At 41.6% G+C, this 22,725-nt stretch overlaps 1 protein-coding gene across 11 annotated transcripts in view; it reads right to left on the reverse strand.

The window, feature by feature from the left end:
* The window catches only part of SYNJ1 (synaptojanin 1), a 94,074-nt gene that overhangs the window by 7,097 nt on the left and 64,252 nt on the right, over positions 1 to 22,725 (reverse strand). For 4 of the 11 annotated variants that reach the window (XM_084843600.1, XM_084843604.1, XM_084843593.1 and 1 more), the window contains 9 exons: positions 18,693 to 18,855; positions 17,896 to 18,108; positions 16,072 to 16,209; positions 10,564 to 10,602; positions 8,733 to 8,777; positions 7,609 to 7,644; positions 7,447 to 7,517; positions 5,657 to 5,765; positions 3,566 to 3,786 (listed from right to left, as the gene is read on the reverse strand). In XM_084843600.1, the coding sequence (XP_084699726.1) occupies positions 3,566 to 3,786; positions 5,657 to 5,765; positions 7,447 to 7,517; positions 7,609 to 7,644; positions 8,733 to 8,777; positions 10,564 to 10,602; positions 16,072 to 16,209; positions 17,896 to 18,108; positions 18,693 to 18,855 (1,035 nt within the window). The remainder of the gene's footprint in view (positions 1 to 3,565; positions 3,787 to 5,656; positions 5,766 to 7,446; positions 7,518 to 7,608; positions 7,645 to 8,732; positions 8,778 to 10,563; positions 10,603 to 16,071; positions 16,210 to 17,895; positions 18,109 to 18,692; positions 18,856 to 22,725) is intronic. The other 7 variants (XM_084843596.1, XM_084843598.1, XM_084843601.1 and 4 more) reach the window with 4 other exon arrangements.

The following is a 22,725-nucleotide window of genomic DNA, read 5'->3' on the forward strand; positions in this document are numbered from 1 at the left end:
AGACATTTATGCTCATTTCCCAACATGTGAGTAGAGTCACCATTGTGCATTCTTAACAGTAAATGCACATTCTTCACAGCTTGGTTTTTGTTCTAGAGTCCAGTGTTTTGGATGCTGTAGCAGTCATTTAACAGTTCTAATCTATTCAGACAATAATGACAAATTTACTGAGTTTACTTTTAAAAGTTTTAAAATATAATGATAATTTTATGAGCAAACTAAGCCATACATAAAATAGCTTTAGGAACAGAAAGGCTGCTTTATGTTTCCAAAGCAGCCCTTCCCAACCTAGTGCCTTCTGGATGTTTTGGACTACAGTCCCCAGCATTCCTGACCATTGGCCATTCTTCCTGATGCTGATAGAAGCTGAACTTCAAAATATCTGGAGGGCAGCAGGTTGGGGAAGGTTGTATTAAAACAACAAAGTGACTTTAGATCTGTAAAGAACACTAAAAAAAGGTATTGCTTATTTTTCAATTTTTCCAAAAATTCCACCCCCACAAAAAACCTGTTTTTTTCTCCAGAGCCTCAAAATTTCCAGAGATTTTACATCTCTAGTCTCACTACCAGTAGATGATGTTAGCAGCGCTGTTTCAGCTCTGCTCCAAATACCTCTTTGTACACTCATACCAGTTTATTTAGGGAAACTGTATGAAGGACACCATGTACCTGTTTTCTAATTTGCCATGAAAATGGATGTTCAGTTGATTCAAAGGTATTTTACGGCCTTTTCTAATACCTTGCAGGATTTTTGACCCAACATATAGAAGTAAGACTCATCTATTGTTTCCATTGTTTATGAAAAGGGTGGATGAAAATAATGATGTCATCATGATAGGCAATCTAAATTTAAAAATTACACTTGACAGTGTTAAAAGCGGAGCTTTGAAAGTGACATTTCAAGATAAATATTCAGTGGGAACATTGAACAGATTCTGCAATATTAATAAGGGCTGTAAAAAATGTCTATCATCACTTTCACATCACATCCACCCATAGTACTAGAGACTGCGGGAATTAATCACCGCAGAGTACAGTGGCAATCTATGGTTTTCAAACTTCTTATCCTCAAAGAGCCCTTTCCATACAGATTTATGTACAATGAATCCCTGTTTGTTGCTTAAAGAACCCCTGCAAATTGCAGAGAATCCTGGGGTATGTATCAGCATACATTCAGTTTGCATGGGGAACCCATTCTGGCTCCATGTAAACAGAGAGTGTGACCCTTGCAACGTTCCCCATGGCTGTGTGTTTTGAGGAGAGAAGTGGACACACTGTCTTTCAAAGGATTTATCTGCCATTACTGATCTTCTCACTGAAGAAATCTTTGTTTCAATGAACTTGAAGGTTCATAGCAATGCACTTTGAAAACTCGCACACAAAGCAACTCAGGGAAACTTGGAGTACTGAGGGTTAAACTATACATTGTTATAAGCATATTTAAGTAGTGTACTTATAAAACTTAATTGCATAAGTTGAGGGCCCCCCAATCAGGACTCGGGTGGGGGTGGAGAAAGAAGGATTTCACCCACTCCATGGCATGGCGGGGGAGTATTAAACCCACTCCAATGCACTGTTTTCCTGCTGAAAATCCCCTGCCTCCCCCTCACACAGCTATTTGCCCCAGAAGATGCAGCAAGAAGCACTTTGGGAAGAGTTCAAGGGGAAAAATGCTCAAGTGATCCAGATCAGCGCACTTCATGGCTGCTGTCTGATTTAAAAAAAAGTACTGACCATGCCTCTAAACCACACTATTTGACTAACATGTAGTTTGGCTTTTATTTTCTGAATATCAGAAGCCGAACCAATAAGGTTCCACATTTCTTACTTTGCTTCACAGTCTGGGATCAGCATGGCACAACCATCTTTCCTAATGTGACATCTGAGCATCAGGATAGATTAAAATCAATATTCTAAATTTAGAATTAGAATCTACATTTTAAAAAAAATAATTTTTACTTTTTAATAATCAGATTTAAAATTTTCAATTTCAATAACTTAAAATAGACGGAGTATATTATGAACACATTAAAGCCTATATGTTCAGGTCTTAAGACAATCCATGATCCTTTTTCAAACACTGTGAGTTAAAGGCAACTTTTTCTATATAAAAGAATGAATCCTGGAAGAAAATACTAATACATCTGTTAGTCTTAAGGGTGCCAGAAGACTCTTTTTTGTGCTTGTTCATGTAACAGAGTAACATAGCCAGCCCTCTGAAACTTGAACCCAGCTGAGTGATCTTGTACTCTCTATGCCTGCACATCTACAATATGTTAATTTCTCAAATTATGAATAGTTACGACATATCAACCAAATGTCATGGAGATTTACTTCCTATAGTGGACTGAAAAAACAACACAAGATTATTTCACCCAGTAACTATCAGCCCCTTGTTCTGGAAAGCTCTGGATACTTATAGCCCAAGTACTATACATGTTGACTAAAGAAAGAAAATACCACTGAGTTCAGTGATATTTGCTCCCAAGCATGCCTTAAAGAATCCTTGCATGAAGTATAGAGCCAAACAGAAACACATTAATTTTACAACTGCCTCCTCCCCTTGCAGCTCTAGAGGTGCACCGACCTTTCAGAGAGGTGCACCTGCACCGACATTGTGGTCTTTTCAGCACCAGGTGAAGACCTTTTTATTTTCCCAGGCATTTCAATCTTAATCTTTTAGTACTTTTTGGATTCTTCGCACTAATGTTATTTCCCACTGTTGGTTTATTTTAGTTTTAAGCTGGTGCTGGTTTTATTCTGTTTTAGACTTGATATTTATATTTTACTTCTTATTAATTTTTTAGTGTAAAGTATCCAGAAAACCTATTGTGTGCTATATAAATCTTGCAAACAAAGAGATTAATATAAAATGCTCCTAAATAGTATAAACATCCTATTTAGCTGCAAACCAACGTATTATTGTTATAACAACCAAATAGTGTTCACCTTCGTTCATAAAATACATTTCTGAGTACCCATAGCATATGATAAAACAGCTTATTATGAAACTAAGGCTGTAATCCTATGGACACGTTCCTTTGAGTAGCCCTATTGAATACAGTAGGACTTACTTTTGAGTAAACAAGCACAGGATTTCAATGTAAGGAATGCTTACATGTGAGTAAGCCCCAATGAACTCAGTGGAACTTACATTCCAAATAAATATGTATAGGATCAGGTTTGTAATTGCTCCAGTGTCACGTCATATCACATTAAATAGTAGTAGAACCTCCCTTGCCACCACTTCTAAAAGCAGACATGGAAAGCCTCTCTCATCACCCTTCCCTTGCCAATTATGTGCAATGCAACAAAAATATTCACTGATTAACCCACCACAAAGAAGAAAACTAAATTTACAGCCAAATTCAGCTGCACTGTCTTCTTTATCAACTGGTTTAACAAGTTCCCTTTGTGCTTTCCTTCACGTCACTTCTCACAGCCCTGTACTAAGGATTCAAAAGTAAAAGAATGCTGCTATTTAGCCCGTTAAGTGGAGCTGTGCAGAAGCAGTGCTAGATGAGTTGCGCCAAAATATAGTATTAAAAAGAGATTGCATACATACTTGTTTCTGTGAAGGATTGGGTTCAGAAGGCAAACTTTGGGATGATTTGCTACGAGGGGGAGGCTGTGGTGGTGCTTCCAGATTTTGTGGAGAAGCTGTGTGAGATGTTGCTGTCATAGGTATAAGAGGTTCCTGCATCTTTGGGACAGAAGAATGCTGAGAGGTGGGATGAACAGGAACTGCAGCCTGTGGTTTAAGTGGTTCAGGAAGCATAGAGGATCCTAGAGATACAAGCAATGTATACTTCCATGTAATTAGATTTTCTCAGTTAACACAAACACACTTTCTGTGGTTGTCACTCAACTCCAGGCACTCTTGAATGAAACTGATTATCTAGATCCATTTTAATTGGGCTTCAGGCCTGGCTTTGAACAGAAACTGCCTTGTTCGCCCTGTGGGATGACCTTTGCCAGGAGAGGGTCAGGGGGAGTGCAACCCTGTTGATTCTCTTGGACCTCTCAGCGGCTTTCAATACCATCGTCCATGGTATCCTTCTGGACAGGTTGTCTGGCTTGGGAGTTGGAGGCACTGCGCTGCAGTGGTTCCGCTCCTACTTCGAAGGCCAATTTCAAAAGGTGCTGCTGGGGGATTATTGCTCTGTGCCTTGACAGCTATGTTATGGGGTTTCACAGGCCTTTATTCTATCCCCCCAAGCTGTTTAACATCTACATGAAACCACTGGGGAAGGTTATCCAGAGGTATGGGCTGAGGTGTCATCAATATGCAGATGACACCCAGCTCTTTCTCTCCTTTTCATCAAATCCAGGTGAGGCAGTTGCTGTTCTGAACCAGTGCCTGGGCATGGTAATGGACTGGATGAGGGCCAATAAATCGAGACTCAATCCATACGAGATGGAGGTACTGTTAATGGATGGTTCATCTGCCTGCTAAGTGATGTTCAACCTGTTCTGGAGGGGGTTGCACTCCCCCTAAAGGATCAGGTTCGTAGTTTGGAGATGCTCTTGGACCCAGAACTGTCACTCAAGGCGCAGGTGAACTTGGTGGCACGGAGGACTTTTATCAGCTTAGACTATGTCCTTATCTGGACAGAGACAGCCTAGCTGCAGTTATCCACGCTCTGGTAACTTCTCATCTGGAATACTGCAATGCGTTATATGTGGGGCTGCCTTTGAAAATGGTCCGGAAGCTTCAGCTAGTCTAAAACAGGGCAGGAAAACTGTTAACGGGGACTGGCCAATGCAATCATATTATGCCAGTACTTTTCCATCTGTGCTGGCTGCCAGTCCATGTCTGGGCCCGATTCAAAGTTCTGGTATTAACATTCAAAGCCCTAAACAGCTTGCGGGCAGGTTACCTGAAGGATTGTCTCCTCCCGTATGTGCCCGCCTAGACCAGAAGATCGTCCTCAGTGGCCCTTCTCCAGAAGCCCCTGCTGTGGCACCCTGGTTCTCGAATGAGCTTCACAGAGAGGCTCACCTGGTAGCCTACATTGAACTCTTTCTGGCACCAAGTGAAGACCTTCTAATCTTTCCAGGCATTTTAATATTATGGTTTCTATTTTAAGTCTGTTATTGTATTTTAAATCTTTGTATTGCTGCTACGTTTTATTTTGATTTTTACATCTATTTTATACTGTGGTTTTAAACATTTATAGTGCATGTTATATTGGATTGTATGGTTTGAATTGTTGTGAACCGCCCAGACAGCTTTCGCTTTTGGGCAGTATAGAAATGTATAAAATAAAATAAAAATAAAAATCTGTAATTCTAATGAATAGATGAATATGCACATTCTATTGCAGTATTTGTAAACATGAAAACACTCCAAAAGTGGCCACAGAAGTTCTAAGATCTTCTTTCCATAGTAGACCTATGTTTTATAAATTTCTTGTAGGTGTGTAATTGAGACTTGAGACTTTATTCCCATCTGTTTCAAAATTAATGCAAGAAACAGCTTCCTAGCAGCATATAACATTTATAGGTCACCTAAGGTTATTAATGGAACAAACAAGACACTGTTCACAGAATAGATTATATGAAAGGAAGAATACAGTGGGATTATCCAGTGTAGGTTTATCCTTTAAGATGTAGAATAGCTACATTTAAAGAGAAAAACACTAACAAATTTTACCTCTTGGTGGTTCTGCTGGCTTGGGCTGGAGTTCAGGTGTGTGTCTTCCCACTTGAGGACGGACATGGCTTAGAGGTGCACTAATTACTCCAGCTCGGGGAGGAATTGTCTGAAATACATTGTGCAGAGATTCAGTTATGGCTATAATTTGAGGGCTTCTATGATCTGTGAATGAAAGTTCATTTAACTTCATAATGAGCAGCTTGGAACCCCTTAAAGCTATTGTGCAGCTTTCCAGCTATTAGTAGAATCCCCAAACCCTTATCTTTATAGAAGTACATTGCTATGCCTTGTGGCTTAGCAGAAAAGAATGAATAGACAATGGGAGACATTTATCATGGAATTTCTAACGCTGAGCAATTTGTGCTCCCCAAAGCTTCATTTATGAAACATATTTATCTGGATTTTCTGTTTTCAGAAAATGTGCATTGTTTCCAGGATGCTAAGATATGAAACTATTTTTATGCAATACTTACAAACCAGGAGGTAAGTCTGAACACACTGTAATGCCTTCAAACTGCTGGATCACACCAATACGAATAGTGTAATGTGATAAAACATGCCTGTCAGTTCTACTGTGAGCATTGAATCCCTGAATACACTAGGGATTCCATTCTGAACAGCAATATACATAGTTTATTTTCAAATGTATAGCCTGCCCCATCTCACAGAACTGGGATAGGTACCAATAGCAAAAATCAACAAAACTGAGAATTACTACCACTCTCATGGATTTCACCTCCATTTCTAGCTTTAGCTCTAAGACCCGAAGACCTGCTCACATACACTTCTGAAAGATGCTGAAGTCTAGATTTTGCACTTTCCAATGGAGCAAGTTTCATAATTGAGATCAGGCACCCACGCCACTTAGGGACAACTGAGATGTGAGAGAGCAGCCACATTTGTTGTTCATGTGTCTGCCCCATTCACCTATAAAGTAGGCTGTGCGTGCAGGTCTAATTTTATCAAAAGGGCAATATGGGTGATGAGAACTGAATCCTTACTCTCCCAAAAAACCTCCATTGCCCAAACATCTCTGCCCTAGCATACCTCAGAGACTGAAAGTGAGCCAGGCTGGGTGGAAAGTGGCTGCGGTGACGGACTGCAATAAGGCTTTGGTTTCCTTTAGTTTCCTTACACACACCTGCCTTACACACACACCTTCTTTCCTTTGGTTTCCTTACACACACACACACACGTACGTTAAAATTGGACTCACATCCTTCATGCCTGAATGGGGCATGAACATGATTAAACAAATATAGCTGCCCCCATCAGATTTAGTTTGGATGGATTATTGATTGTTTTATGGGTTTTTTATTGAATTATTACCCCACTTTGAACTGTGCCCAAGCCAGAACAGAAGCTAGTGCAAACTTTGGAACACTGCTCTAAAATATTCATTTTAGAAGGCTATGAGTAAAGGACTGGCCATATTTGTTCGACTAGGTGCTTTTAATGATTTGCAAGTCTTATGGAAAATATACCAAACGATCGTCTTCATAAGCAAAGACTTGCAATTGAATGGTGAGTTCAAATTGTATGAATGTTTAATATTTAGGAAACTAGTAACTGGGGAAAGAAGATAAGTCCTAAAATATTTGTGCTAGCATTCAAATAAAATAAAACGATATTAGAAGGGAAGATGTACTCTGAGGTCTTTTTGGTGAGTATAACTAAACCTGAAAAAGTTTTCCAAAAGCTTCCACAATTGTTATGTTCTTCTCCAGAACTTTGGAAGAAAGTACAAAACCCTTCAAGATGCATTACCACAAAATCTGAATGCCTACCGGTCGACATGTACTGTATCCAGATGTGCCTATGCTTGTTAGTCCAGTTGGAGGCGGTGACTGGCTATGAACTATGAAAAGAACAATGTTACTAAATTAGAACACATTTCAAAGTTCAGGTTCTCTGCAATTCAGTAAATATTTAATAGTAATATATGGTACCTATGTCTCGTCTTTGTGGCCCAGGGCTTTTCTGAGCTTTGATACATGAACAACAAAAAAATCAGTTTGTATTATAGGTCATTTAAGGCTTCATATAAATGAGTGATGTTTATAATAAAATATTCAAACATCTAATACTAAAGGCTTATACCACTACCATATCTTCCCCTATCTGCAACACTGGCCTGGTTTGCATAATCAGAATAAGCCATGGTAGCTTATTTAAGCCACTTATTTAAGCCATGGTGGCTTATGTAAATTGTGGCGTGTGATTTCCACAATCACCACCTGGGTGCAGTTTAAACTTGGGCAGCATGGCTTGTTGGAGGGGGAAAACAATCCTCCAATAACCCATGGGCTGTTGTGGGGTTATTGTTCTGATACTCTTTCACTGGCATAGAAATTGCATGCTTTATTCTAAGCACTAATGAGCCAGCATGGCATGCCCCAGAAATGTGAAATGCTCCTAACTGCAAGATATTCTATGAATAGTCACTTTAGTTCTCATCTTCACAATGCATCTAGTTTGCAAAATGGCTTGTCAAAAGTTATAGTAAAATGCCTATTGACTCCAAATAGGCTGAATCTCCTCCAGTGAAGTTTATGAGAGCAGTGTGACATTTCAGTTCCTACTCTATACTATGATTATGCAGTTTTCTATTTCTCAAAAGAATCATTACGCTTTCAGTACAAAATCTGTGTCTAGAGCATATTCACAAGTTCCCTGTGAAAACACCTGCCAGACCATGGCCTCAATAGAAGTGTTGTGATCTCAGTTTCTGTTCAAGATACTATCAAAATTGATAGTAGCAAAACTGATATAGTGAAACTGATAATTTGTCACTGTAAGATTCTATGAATACACACGCACACAGCAAACCCATGGAATACATTTGTAACTTAGAGGTGTTTTTTTTTTAAGTATCCCTTCCTTTATTAATTCCTTTAAAAATGATTGCATTTGCCATAATTGTATATTAACACAAAATGTGAACACTGAAAATTATGAAGTACAAGCAGGAGCCTAAAAATTCACTACATGAATCAAGTTTGGTACAGATCTATACTTATAGATCTGTGTATACAATTCAAAAATCCAGTGTGAAATTAGGGAAAATAGTTACCTTCTTCTCTCCTAGCTACAACAGGGCTGGGAGGAGCACCAAGACCTTATCAGAGAAAAGGAGAAAAGCAGTATATATTGTATAGGGGCAGATTAAGAAAAGGTAGGAATAAACAGATGTGCAAGGCTTTTGTTTTGAATAAAGTTGTCAAAATACACTGCATTACGAAAACAGATGAGCAAGCAGAGAGTTCACATCTAGAAAGGTTAAAGAGCTTTAGTTTTACTTTTGAGTGATAGGATCAAATTTATTTCATAAAAAAGATAAAAATACACATTTAAGAATTTATGCTGCTTGGTCAAGACCTGCATTTTTCAATTATAATGCAAAGTTCAGTGCGCCTTCTCATGTGCACACTGCCATAAAACACCAGTCTCCGAAGGAACCCTTGAATGTGACCCTTCAGTGCAAGTTGGTAGTAGTAATGCTTGTTCACAGAAACATTTTTTCAATATCCTGTAATCATTGTTTCAGCAGGTCTTTTGCTAGGACTCTTTTCAAATTCCCCAAGTAGCTGATATATACTGGGCAGTATCCAATACTGCTGCTGTGCTCCTGCTCAAACCATTGTGCAAGTGGGACCCACTTGCAACTTGTAAAGCAACCCTGGCAAAACACTTTTTTCCAGATTGGGCCAGATCATTGGAGCTTCCTTCTGCAAGCCCCGCTGACCTGCTCCATTTTGGAAATGATCATTTCTGCTAATTTCCAGCTGCTCCTGGAATCACTAACTTCTTGTTGCACTAGTGGTGGGTCCAGCTAGCATGTGGGAAGGATTAGATACTGCCCACTGTCCTGTACATCAAGTCTACTGTTAAGTATTTGTCTTTTACTTGACAGAAGCATTATAGCTTGGACCCAAAGGTATTCCGCAAAGTGGAAAGTTATTTTCACTCATGCAATTGGGGGCACCTTTATTTTCACTGATTTCCCCTTCTGGATGCTTCCCCTTCTGCCACTTCCCATGCTGTTCCAAGACTCCCAACTCCCTTCTGAACAAAATTGGGAAGGGGGGGAAGAGACAAGGGGCTACAGCAGGAAGGGAAATGTGAGGAAGTCCTATCCTAGCCTTCCATAACCTGGTGCCCTCCAGATATGTTGAACTACAACTCCCATAATCCTGGCTGGGGGTAATGAGAGTTATAGTCCAACACATCTGGAGGGCACCAGGTTGGGGAAAGTTGCCCTGTCCTGTGAGCTTTCAAGCTTGTGTGTATGTGTGTGTGCATGTGTGTGTGAATCTTTTGTTCACTGCTTTGGATATTTTTCTTTAAGCAGAAAAGCAGGTAAGTATTTAAAAATAAAACACTATCAAGTTGCCCTCCAGCTAAAAAAATGAATAAAAGGACAACCAGATCCTAGTTACCAACTTGAGCACTAAGGGCTGCTGTAAGAATTCACCACTTCCCATCCATCAAGAACCTCTCTGTCAGCATTGCTGAGTCACTTCCATGGTGTAATAGTTATTTTGAGGGCATGGGCAGAAAATTAAGGGAAATTTCTCTCTTCTTTTAGAAGACATTTTCTCGTTTTCTGAGCTAGCTGTCCCAAGTTCAAGGAATAGACCTGTATGTAATTCAAATAAACCAATGTACTCCCCACATAATCTCAATTACAGGTTTATTCACTTTTATAATCCATATTACTTTGTTTAACACTACCTTTGAGACTGAGGCACTAGGTGATGGCTTTACTATGTTTAGGGAAAGATAGCATCTAGACTAAGAATGTGTCATACAATGCTTTGTGTTTAACAAATATATTGCTATATATATGTTACCTGACACAAAATGTTTACTCATTATTTGAGTTACATTTCAACAGATATTACCTCCAAATTCTTTTCTAGCAGGTGCAGGACTCTTACCCCCTTAAGAGTACGAAAGAAATGCAGCAGTAAAGAAGAGTATCAATTGAAAGAATTATTAGAAAAAACAAAGAAATATCAATAAATTGCCCATTATTTTATAGTGCCTGAGGGCTTCATGTGCTTAATACATAACATTAAATATGACAACAACTATGACCATCAGCACAACTGAACACAAAGAAATCAATGCAGATGTAGCACAGAAAGCTGAGAAACGTAGCCAAAAGATTCAGATATGTTAACATTGATCAAGGGATCCAACCATCTGTTAAAAGTTACTTTAGTCACAGAGTTAACACAGCATCAATAGAAAGATAACAATGTTCAGATATCAAACTAAACCATACATTAGTGTGACAAGAACGAGCCTAGATCTTGTACTCGCCCTCCCCTCTTCTCCTCTGGTGTGGCCAGGAGGAGTTTGGAAGCTTTTGCTTCCTTTTTTGCTTAAGTACTACTTAATCACAGCTTGTCACATTGTTTGAACCAATAAAGTGTGGTTAATGTTAACTATGGCTTGTTTGAAACAAGCCAACTTGAAATCAATAAGCTGTGGTTATGTCATGCCCTGACTGGAAGAGTCCTCCTCAGAAGACGAGCTAGAGGCCCCAGAAGCCCAGGGTACCCCAGACCAGGGACTGCCACCAGACCCACAGGAGCCTGAACCCTCAGGGGAAGTGGCTGCAGGGCCATCCTTGTCAGGAGAAAGGAACTCTGTCTTTGAGGCAGAGGCTGAGCCACCCCGATCCCCGGAAGCATCATTGCCTCAAGCGACAGATTTTGAAGCTTTGGGGAGGAAACTCAAGAACTTTGGGGCCCAGATAGTTTTCTCATCCATACTTCCAGTAGTTAGAAGAGGGATAGAAAGGGAACAAAAAATACTCAGAGTGAATGCCTGGCTACGAAGGTGGTGCCGATGAGAGAGATTTGGATTCTGGGACCACAGGCTACACTTCCTGGAAGATGGGCTGTTGGCAAGGGATGGTTGCACCTCACAAAGGATGGGAAGAATGTGTTTGGCTACAGCATGAAGAACTTCATCAGGAGGGCTTTAAACTGAATCCTACGGGGAAGGGAGATGTAAAGTAACAATGGACATAGGCTCATGCACTGCAACAGAGAGAACAGCTCTAATAGTGCCCAATAATAGTCTTCAGACACATGTAGGAAGAAAGCCAGACTATGAAGCACATGGTCTTCGATGTCTATACACTAATGCCCAGAGTATGGGAAACAAACAGAACGAACTTGACCTTTTAATACAAGAGGGAAATTATGACTTGATAGGTATAACTGAGACTTGGTGGGATGACTCTTATGACTGGAATACAGCAACTGAAGGATATAACTTGTTCAAAAAGAACAGGAGGAACAGAAAGGGAGGTGGGGTTGCACTGTATGTGAAAAATACATATCTCTGCACAGAAATTCAGGAGGATGAGCTTGGTAGCCCCAGCGAGAGCATCTGGATCAAAATAAATGGAGCAAAGAATAAAAGGAACCTGGTGGTTGGAGTCTACTACCACCCACCTAATCAAGGAGAAGACGAGGATGAAACTTTTGAAAAGCAAATAGCCAATGTTTCAAGGAAGCATGATGTAGTAGTAAAGGGGGACTTCAATTTCCCCAATATTTGTTGGGAGACAAATTCTGCAAAACATGGCCCTTCCAGGAAATTCCTGACTTGTGTGGCGGATAACTTCCTCCTACAGAAAGTAGAGGAAGGAACTAGAGGATCAGCTATCCTTGACTTGATCCTAACCAACAGAGATGACGTAGTGGATAAAGTAGCAGTTACAGGAACTCTGGGGGAAAGCGACCATGTTGTACTTCAGTTCTTGGTTCTAAGGGAAGCAAAAGCCAAGTGTAGTCAAATGCGTACCCAGGATTTTAGGAAAGCTGATTTTAATAAACTCAGAACAATGATCAGTAAGGTCCCATGGCAAGCGACTCTAACGAGAAAAGGAGTCCAAGATGGGTGGGAGCTTTTAAAAAAGGAAATTCTCTAGGCACAATTACAAACAATTCCAACAAGAAGAAGAGGTGGAGGACAACAGAAGAAGCCAATGTGGCTTCACAAAAAGCTTAGAGATGACCTGAAAAAAAAAAGGACACATATAGGAAGTGGAAAGAAGGCCAAGTAACAAAGGAAGAGTACAGGCAGGTAGCACAGAATTGCAGGGATGGCGTCAGGAAGGCTAAAGCTGAGAACGGGCTGAGGTTAGCGAAGGATGCTAAAAACAACAAAAAGGCTTTCTTCAGCTACGTGCATAGTAAAAGGCAGAGGAAAGAAATGGTTGTTCAGCCATTAAATAAGGATGGCAAAATGATAACAGATGACAAAGAAAAGCCAAAGGTGCTTAATACCTACTTCGGCTCAAAAGAGGGTCTATGACCCCCCTGGCAAAGGCAAAGTACAGGCTGAAGGAGCAGGATTGCAGCTTGAGATCAATAGGCATATGGTCAAGGAACACCTCATTACTTTGAATGAGTTCAAATCTCCAGGGCCAGATGAACTGCATCCTATAGTAATAAAGGAAGTGGCAGAAGAACTCTCAGAACTGCTGTCTATTCTCTTTGAGAAATCATGGAGGATGGGTGAAGTGCCAGATGACTGGAGAAGGGCTAATGTTGTCCCTGTCTTCAAAAAGGGTAAAAAGGAGGAACCTGGGAACTACAGACCAGTCAGTCTGACATCAATCCCTGGGAAAATTCTGGAGCAGATGATAAAGCAATCCATCTGGAAGCACCTTGAAAACAATGCAGTGATTACTCGAAGCCAACATGGATTTGTCAAGAACAAATCCTGCCAGACGAATCTGATCTCATTTTTGATCAAGTCATCTCCCTTGTGGACCGTGGGAATGCTGTAGACATCATATACCTCGACTTCAGCAAAGCTTTTGACAAAGTGCCCCATGATATCCTGATGAGGAAACTAGCTCAAAGAGGGCTAGATGAAACAACGATCCAGTGGATCCACAGTTGGCTACAGAATTGGACTCAAAGAGTGCTTATCAATGGGACCTTCTCAAACTGGGGAGAGGTAACGAGTGGGGTATTGCAGGGCTCAGTCCTGGGCCCAGTGCTCTTCAACATTTTTATTAATGACTTGGAGGAGGAGGTGCAGGGAATGCTGATCCAATTTGCAGATGACACAAAATTGGGCGGGATAGCTAATATTTTGAAAGACAGAAACAAAATTCAAAGTGATCTGGATAGACTGGAGCGCTGAGCAGAAAACAACAGAATGACATTTAATAGGGATAAATGCCAAGTTCTGCACCTAGGAAAAAGAAACCAAATGCACAGTTACAAGATGGGGGATATGTGGCTCAACAACATGACAAGCGAGAAGGATCTTGGAATTGTTGTGGATCACAAGCTGAATATGAGCCAACAATGTGATGTGGCTGCAAAAAAGGCCAATGCTCTTTTGGGCTGCATTAATAGAAGCATAGCTTCCAAATCCCGGGAAGTACTAGTTCCCCTCTACTCAGCACTGGTTAGGCCTCACCTGGAGTACTGTGTCCAGTTCTGGGCACCGCACTTTAAGAAGGATGCAGACAAACTGGAGAGGGTTCAGAGGAGGGCAACAAAGCTGATCAGGGGACTGGAAACAAAGCCCTATGAGGAAAGACTGAGAGAACTGGGCATGTTTAGCCTTGAGAAGAGAAGACTGAGGGGAGATCTGATAGCGCTCTTCAAGTCCTTGAAAGGTTGTCACAGAGAGGAAGGCCAGCATCTCTTCTCGATCATCCCAGAGTGCAGGACACGGACTAGTAGGCTCAAGTTACAGGAAGCCAGATTCCAGCTGAACATCAGGAAAACTTTCTGACTGTTAGAGCAATACGACAATGGAACCAATGACCTAGGGAGGTAGTGGGCTGTCCCACACTAGAGGTGTTCAAGACGATGCTGGACAGCCATCTGTCAGAGATGCTCTGACTTGGATTCCTGCATTGAGCCTTGGCCTTGTAGGCCCCTTCCAACCCTACTATTCTATGATTCTATGACAGGCTAGCAGGGCTCCCATGCGAATGGAGTGCTCGCCTCCAGAAAATATCTCCTTAGGAGAAAGGGACTCCTCAGGAATAAGCTTTGAAAAGGGAGCTCTGATTGCTGCAGCTGAGCTCTGGGTGGGGTCTGGCTGGCTTTGGGCTTAAAAGCCTTCACTGGAAACCCAGCCTTTGCCATCTACCTTGCCTCCTGAATCGTGCCCTGTGACTGAATCGTGCCCTGTGCCACTATAAATGTTCTGTTTCCTGACCTTTTGGACTGTTCAACAATCCTGCTTCTGGGCTGCGTAACGTACACCTGACTGATTTACTGTGTTTGACCTCTTGCTTGTTATCTTCACTACCCCTGCTGCTGCCTGATCCTTGTTGCCTGCCTGCCTGTGTTGACCTCTGCCTGGATTCTGACCACTCCTGCCTTAGCTTAAACCTCCTTGGACTGAAACCTGTGTGCTTGACCATTTGCTTGCCAACTTGATTACCCTATTGCATCGTTCTCTGTACTTGCTTGAAAACAGCCACAACTCGATCTAGAGCAGGACAGGTTAAGTGAAAGCTTCCAAACTCCTCCATGCAGCCATGTCAGAGGAAGAGAGGAGAGCATGCAAGCCTGAGGCTTGCCTAGGCTCATTCTTGTCGTGCTAAACTAGGGGTGGGGAATGAACTCCAACTCCCTATCCTTAGTTGATGTTGGACTCCAAACTCCAACCAATCCCAGCCAATAGGGCCAATGGTCAGAGATTATGGGAACCATAGTTCAACATCATCTGGAGGGCTACAGGTGTCAAGGGCTCCTTGGAGGCCTCTCAGTCTAATCTAGTAACCAAGTCCAGACACAGACAAAGGGATTCCTTTCAAAGCTTTATTCTTCTTTTACAACTTAACAACTCTACAGGTAGCAACTAGATCTGAGCAGCAGAGTACCTATGCCCTAAGTTGAAACAGTTGGTCCCCGTTTGAAAGGGAATTACTGGCAGACCCCTGAACTTAAGGACTAGGGAGAGTCCCTCCCCTTTTCCCTTGGATCCTCGGGGCGCAGCCGTTGTTTGCGCGCCAACCAGGCACTGCGCCTCCTTTCCGCGCCCTCCATCTGGCACCGCTCTCTGCGTCTGCGTCGCGCATCCACCAAGTCTACTATCTGTGCTCGGTCACTCCCTGGACTGCTTTCTAATCTAGGAATGCTGGTGGGAGGAATCTCCGTCAGCTGTGGGCCCTGGGAAAGAGGAGCGCGCTCCTCTCCCAGGAGCGACTGCTCTTCCTCAGAATCAGAACTACTCTGGGATTCTATGGGCTCAGTGTCCACCCTGACAACAGGTTCCCCATCCATGTGCTAAACGATGGTTTAGTGTAATGTCTGGATGTGGCAAGTATCAAGAATATCCAGTTAAGTTAGTTTACCACAAGTAACAGAAGAACTTTCTAAGGGTATGATTTCCAAATTTTACTGCCTTACCTGATGGTGGAGGGGGTCTCTGTGGTGGAGCAGGACGAGCAGGAGGTGCTCCTGGGCGAGGTGGAGGTGGGCGTTTGGGTTCCAAGCCTTGACTAGACTCTCTTTGTTGAGTAATTGGTTGAAAATCTACTGGAGAACCTGACAACAGTAATTTATAGACAAACTTATTTCAAAAACCAAAAATATTCTTACATCCATATAAATATGGAGCATTTTTTTTTCAAATTACATTATTCAAAGCAGTAGCACACAAATCCAGTACAGAAAAAAGTCTAAGCTAAATCAGTTGCAACACATTTAGCAGTTAAGACAATTGGTTTGAAATATCATAAAGGGCCCTTAAATGCCAGTCACAACAAGAATGCCTTTCAAGTAGTGTGTAAATTCCTGCACACTAAGACAGATGTATCTCACTATTTCAGCTCTTCCAGAGTCTGAGGGGCCCTACAGACCAACTAGTGACATTTGGTGGTTTTGCCCCCACTTATATTCCTTTGTAACACATAGCTTGGCTCATTTGCATAAGTTAGCTGGTTCCTTTAATACAATCGAACACTCTTCACATTGCTTTACTGCTTCCATTGCTCCAACAAAAATATATTTCTGTACGTTTTTTGTACAAAGTTTGCCATATTTGCCTTTCTATCCAAGAAGCTTACACCTCACCTACGTATGTATATATGTATTTTATATCTTAGCTGCCTTTCAAGACCATGGTCTTCCAAATGCAGTGTATAATACAAAACAGTAAAATTCAGTGTCAAATTGTAAAAGCACTTTACATTTAAACAATTAAAAATAAGTCAATTAAAATAAAATACAATTTCAAATATCTAACAGCAGCAATTACCATAAAACATTTTCAATTAAAAATCAGACAACAAATATGTTTTAAAACCCCTTTTAAAAGTAGGGACAGAAGAAGCCAGCCATCTCTCTTTTGAGGGGTAATTCTACCTACCTGAGAAGTAGGGCCTCCTATGATGATCTTAAAGCATGGGCAGATTCATATGGATGTAGGTGGTCCTCCAAATAACCTGGACCCAAACCATTTAGGACTTTAGGGGTTAAACGCTAGCACTTTGAATTATTCCTGGAAATGCATTGGCAACCAGTGCAGCTGGTACAGAACTGGTGTAATATGGTCCAACCAACTAGACACAACAAGTTTGCAAGCGGCCACATTCCATACCAGCTGACGTTTCTGAGTCATCTTCAAAAGCAGCCCCATGTAGAGCACATTACAATAGTCTGGATGTAACAAGGACATACATTACTGAGGCTAGGCTTGCTTTCCCAGATAGGGCTGCAGTGGACATATCAACTGAAGCTGGTAAAAGGCACTCCTGCCTACTGCTACCACCTGTGCTTCCATGGGCACTGACAAGTCCAGAAGGATCCCCAAGCTACAGATTTGGTCCTTTAGGGGAAGTGCAACCCATCCAATACCAGCTGAACCTCTCTATCCAGATCAGAAGATTTTTCTGTCCAAAGTATTTCTGTTTTTTTTTTTAGATTTCAGCGTGTTCATTCTCATCCATTTCTAAACCATCTCCAAGCACCTATTAGTGTACCTGCAGTTTTTGATCTTCTGGGTGTGTAGATAAAGTTGTTTGCCATTTAAACTGATGAGGTGCATTTCATCCTCTCATATCCAATTTACTAAATAATCCTCATTTGTTACATCTAAGCCTTCAATTGAGCCTATATTTGTGTGTGCATGTTTTTGTACAAATAAGTTGATGCAGACATATATGGACATGACAGCCTTCAAGATCAAACTGCAGGACAAGGAGAGAAACATTTGTTAAGACATGATAATACCTTGAGAAGATAAAGGTGGTCCAGGAGTCTTGTTAGGTGCTCTGCTTGGCCTTGATGGAAGAGCTGGAGGTGGCCCATCTGACAGTGTAGGTGACTGGCAGGGGCTTGAACGAGGTGAAGAGCCAGGCGAGGCTCCAAAACCAGAACCTGCTGCTAACTGTAGATGCTGAGGAAGAATTTCTTCCACTTCAGCACTATAATCATCAATATCACCTTAAAATGAAGTAAAATATTCTTAACTAAACAGAACTACAAATCTGTTCAACAGGAACACAATATAGAAAGAGAACTTTTAAAAACTGTTAAATAGAGCTATACAATCTCAATAATCAAACTTCAGTAATATAGGTGTATCCAGAATGGATGGAATCTAGACATCTAACTGCAAATGGGAGTTGAGTTTTCAACTGCTTTAGGTTCCTGAAAATTTCAGTCTATTTTTAAACACGTTTTAAAGTCATGATCTTGCAAATATGTGCCAAATAACAGCTAATCGCTTAATTCAAACTAGTGTTGCTGAATTGATTCCAGAGAGCAAGAATGCAAAATATGTCAAGTTAATTATAGAACCAGTTTTTGTTGGTAAACAAGTATATTTACAAGTTATGAGGTAACTAAACTGTGGTACTATAATACTAAATAGCTGTAAATTATTTGGATTCTGTGGTTTCATTTTTATTCATACTGGCTGGTATAAAAATGGATGCAAACTGAGATGTGTTGCATTTTAGTAATGTGCCACTCAAGCAGTGCAGAACAACCTCTATAGTACAGATTCAAGTCTGAGTTTGGCAAACCTTCCATTTCGTAGTCTGCTGAAACCTCTGCATCTTCACAAAGCAAAGTGGAACTCGTTGATGATGGCAATCCAAAATTAACTCTCTCCAGAATGATCTCTTCTTCCAAGCTCTTAATCCAATCTGGGTTTTTCAAATTAATGTTGATGGTTTTCCCAAGGAGCTGAATTTCAATCAGAGAACACTCATATAGACGTAATAAATTTTTAGATTTAATGGTTTACATAATTCCTTAAACGATCTATTTATATTTTTAAAATGTAAGTAAGAGCAGTTAAACACCTTATAGAGAAATGGGAGAGAGACCAGGCTAGCCTGGAAGGTGCGGTAATCCACACTCAGATGATCTTAAAGGCTACACATTCTAGGAATAAGCTGGAAATACAGAGGTTAAGAAAGTCTGTACATTAATTTTTTTAAAAAAGCAGCCTCAAATAGCCCTGTGAGCTTCCAGGAACTATGAAATGCTAAGGCCACAGAGTTAAGAAAATACTACAGTAATTCGCCTTTGTCAAGAGAGGTTCACAGTGAACACCAAATACAGGTACCTTCAAAGCTTCACTGTTTTGTTTGGCAGCTGGTGGGTGGGAAGACCAGCAACACACTACTGCCCAATCATGGTTATGCTAAAATCCTGGGTTTTTAAATATTCTATCAGCAGCTCTCATTTCTATCCAGGGTGAGAACCTCCCCCCGCCCATGTTCTAAAGCACCGTTGGGCAATTTGTTTGGCCTGCAGCTTCCATCAGCCCTAGCCACATAGCAAATGATGAGTGATATGCCTTGCTGTGGTGAACGGGCTTGTGTAACTCAGTGAAGCCATAAGCTATGCCGTGCAGGGCCACTCAAGACGGACAGGTCATGGCAGAGAGTTCTGACAAAATGTGGTCCACTGGAGAAGGAAATGGCAACCCACTCCAGTATTCTTGCCAAGAAAACCCCATGGAACGTATCACAAGGCTAAAAGAGATGACGCCAGAAGATGAGCCCCTCAGGTCGGAAGGTGTCCAGTATACTACTGGGGAAGAGCAGAAGGTATTTCCAAGTAGCGCCAGAAAGAGTGAAGCGGCTGGGCCAAAAAGCTGAAAGGACACTCAGCTGTAGATTTGTCTGGTGGTGAAAAGAAAGTCCGATGCTGTAAAGAACAATATTGTTTAGGAACCTGGAATGTAAGATCAATGAATCAAGGTAAGCTGGAGGTGGTCAAACATGAGATGGCAAGATTGAACATCAACATCTTGGGAATCAGCGACCTAAAATGGACAGGCATGGCGAATTTAATTCAGGTGACCATTATATCTACTACTGTGGGCAAGAATCCCTTAGAAGAAATGGAGTAGCATTCATAGTCAACAAAAGGGTGGGAAAAGCAGTACTGGGGTACAATCTCAAAAACGATAGAATGATCTCAGTACGAATCCAAGGCAAACCATTCAACATCACAGTAATTCAAGTCTATGCCCCAACCACTGAGGCCCAAGAAGCTGAGGTTGATCGGTTCTATGAAGACCTACAACACCTTCTAGAACTAACACCCAAAAAAGATGTCCTCTTCATCATAGGGGATTGGAATGCTTAAGTAGGAAGTCAAGAAATCACCGGGATAACAGGCAAGCATGGCCTTGGTGTACAAAATGAAGCAGGACAAAGGCTAATAGAGTTTTGCCAAAAGAACACGCTGATCATAGCAAACACTCTTTTCCAACAGCACAAGAGGCGACTCTACACATGGACATCACCAGATGGTCAATATCGAAATCAGATTGATTATGTACTTTGCAGCCAAAGATGGAGAAGCTCCATACAGTCAGTAAAAACAAGACCTGGAGCTGACTGTGGCTCAGATCATGAGCTTCTTTTTGCAAAATTGAGGCTTAAATTGAAGAACGTAGGGAAAACCACTAAACCATTCAGGTATGACCTCAATCATATCCCTTATGAATATACAGTGGAGGTGAGGAATAGATTGAAGGGATTAGACCTGATAGAGTGCCTGAGGAACTATGGACAGAGGTCCGTAACATTGTTCAGGAGGCAGCACCTAAATCCATTCCAAAGAAAAAGAAATGCAAGAAAGCAAAGTGGCTGTCTGAGGAGGCTTTACAATAGCTGAGGAAAGAAGGGAAGCGAAAACCAAGGGAGAAAGGGGAAGATATATCCAACTGAATGCAGATTTCCAGGGAATAGCAAGGAGAGACAAGAAGGCCTTCTTAAATGAACAATGCAAAGAAATCAAGGAAAACAATAGAAGGGAAAGACTTGAAAGATCTTTTCAAGAAAATCGGAGATCTCAAGGGAACGTTTTGTGCAGAGACGGGCATGATAAAGGACAAAGAAGGCAGGGACCTAACAGAAGCAGATGAGTTTAAGAAGAGAAGAACTATACAGGAAAGATCTTAATGTACCTGATAGCCATGATAGTGCGGTCACTGGACTTGAGCCGGACAACCTAGAGAGTGAAGTCAAGTGGGCCTTAGGAAGCATTAGTAACAACAAAGCTAGCGGAGATGACAGTATTCTAGCTGAGCTATTTAAAATCCTAAAAGTTGATGCTGTTAAAGTGCTGCACTCAATATGCCAGCACATTTGGAACACTCAACAGTGGCCACAAGACTGGAAAAGGTCAGTTTACATTCCAATTCCAAAGAAGGGCAATGCCAAAGAGTGTTCAAACTACCGCACAACTGCACTCATTTCACATGCCAGCAAGGTGATGCTCAAAATCCTACAAGCTAGGCTTCAGCAGTATGTGAACCGAGAACTACCAGAAGTACAAGCTGGGTTTCGAATAGGCAGAGGAACTAGAGATCAAATCGCCAACATTCGCTGCATCATGGAGAAAGCAAGAGAATTCCAGAAAAACGTCTATTTCTGCTTCATTGACTACGCTAAAGCCTTTGATTGTGTGGATCACAACAAACTGTGGCAAATGCTTAAAGAGATGGGAGTACCAGACCACCTTACCTGTCTCCTGAGAAACCTGTACGAGGTTCAGAAGCAACAGCAAAAACCGGACATGGAACAACCGATTGGTTCAAAATTGGGAAAGGGGTACGACAAGGCTATATATTGTCACCCTGCTTATTTAACTTATATGCAGAGTACATCATGAGAAACGCCAGGTTGGATGAATCACAGGTCGGAATTAAGATTGCCGGGAGAATTATCAACCACCTCAGATACGCAGACGATACCACCCTAATGGCAGAAAGCGAAGAGGATCGAAAGAGCGTCTTGTTGAGGGTGAAAGTGGAGAGTGCAAAAGCTGGTTTGAAACTCAACATTAAGAAAACTAAGATCATGGCATGTGGCCCCATCACTTCCTGGCATATAGAAGGGGAAGAAATGGAAGCAGTGATAGATTTTATTTTCTTGGGCTCAAAGATCACCGCAGGCGGTGACTGTAGCCATGAAATTAAAAGATGCTTGCTCCTTGGAAGGAAAGCTATGGCCAACCTAGACAGCATAGTAAGAAGCAGAGACATCACCTTGCCGACAAAGGTCCGTATAATCAAAGCTATGGTTTTCCCAGTAGCAGCATATGGCTGTGAGAGCTGGACTATAAGGAAGGCTGAGCGCCGAAGAATTGATGCTTTCGAACTGTGATGCTGGAGAAGACTCTTACGAGTCCCCTGGACTGCAAAGAGGTCAAATCAGTCAATCCTAAAGGAAATCAACCCTGACTGCTTATTGGAAGGACAGATACTGAAGCTGAAGCTCAAATATTTTGGCCACCTAACGCAGAGAGAAAACTCACTGGAAAAGACCCTGATGCTGGGAAAGATTGAAGACAAAAGGAGAAGGGGACGGCAGAGGATGAGATGGCTAGATAGCATCACCAATGCGATGAATATGAACTTGAGCACACTCTGGGAGTGAGCGGAGGACAGGAAGACCTGGCGTGGTATGGTTCGTGGGGTCACGAAGAGTCGGACATGACTTAACGACTGAACAACAAAGGCCAAAATCTGGAGGGCCACAAGTTGCCCACCCCTAGTCTAAAGGGTTTGGAAGAGGGATGGAGTGCATGTAT

The sequence above is a fragment of the Heloderma suspectum genome, chromosome 3 (assembly GCF_057233095.1).
Source record: "Heloderma suspectum isolate Gila_16-S chromosome 3, 16-S_ref, whole genome shotgun sequence".
NCBI lineage: Eukaryota > Metazoa > Chordata > Lepidosauria > Squamata > Helodermatidae > Heloderma > Heloderma suspectum.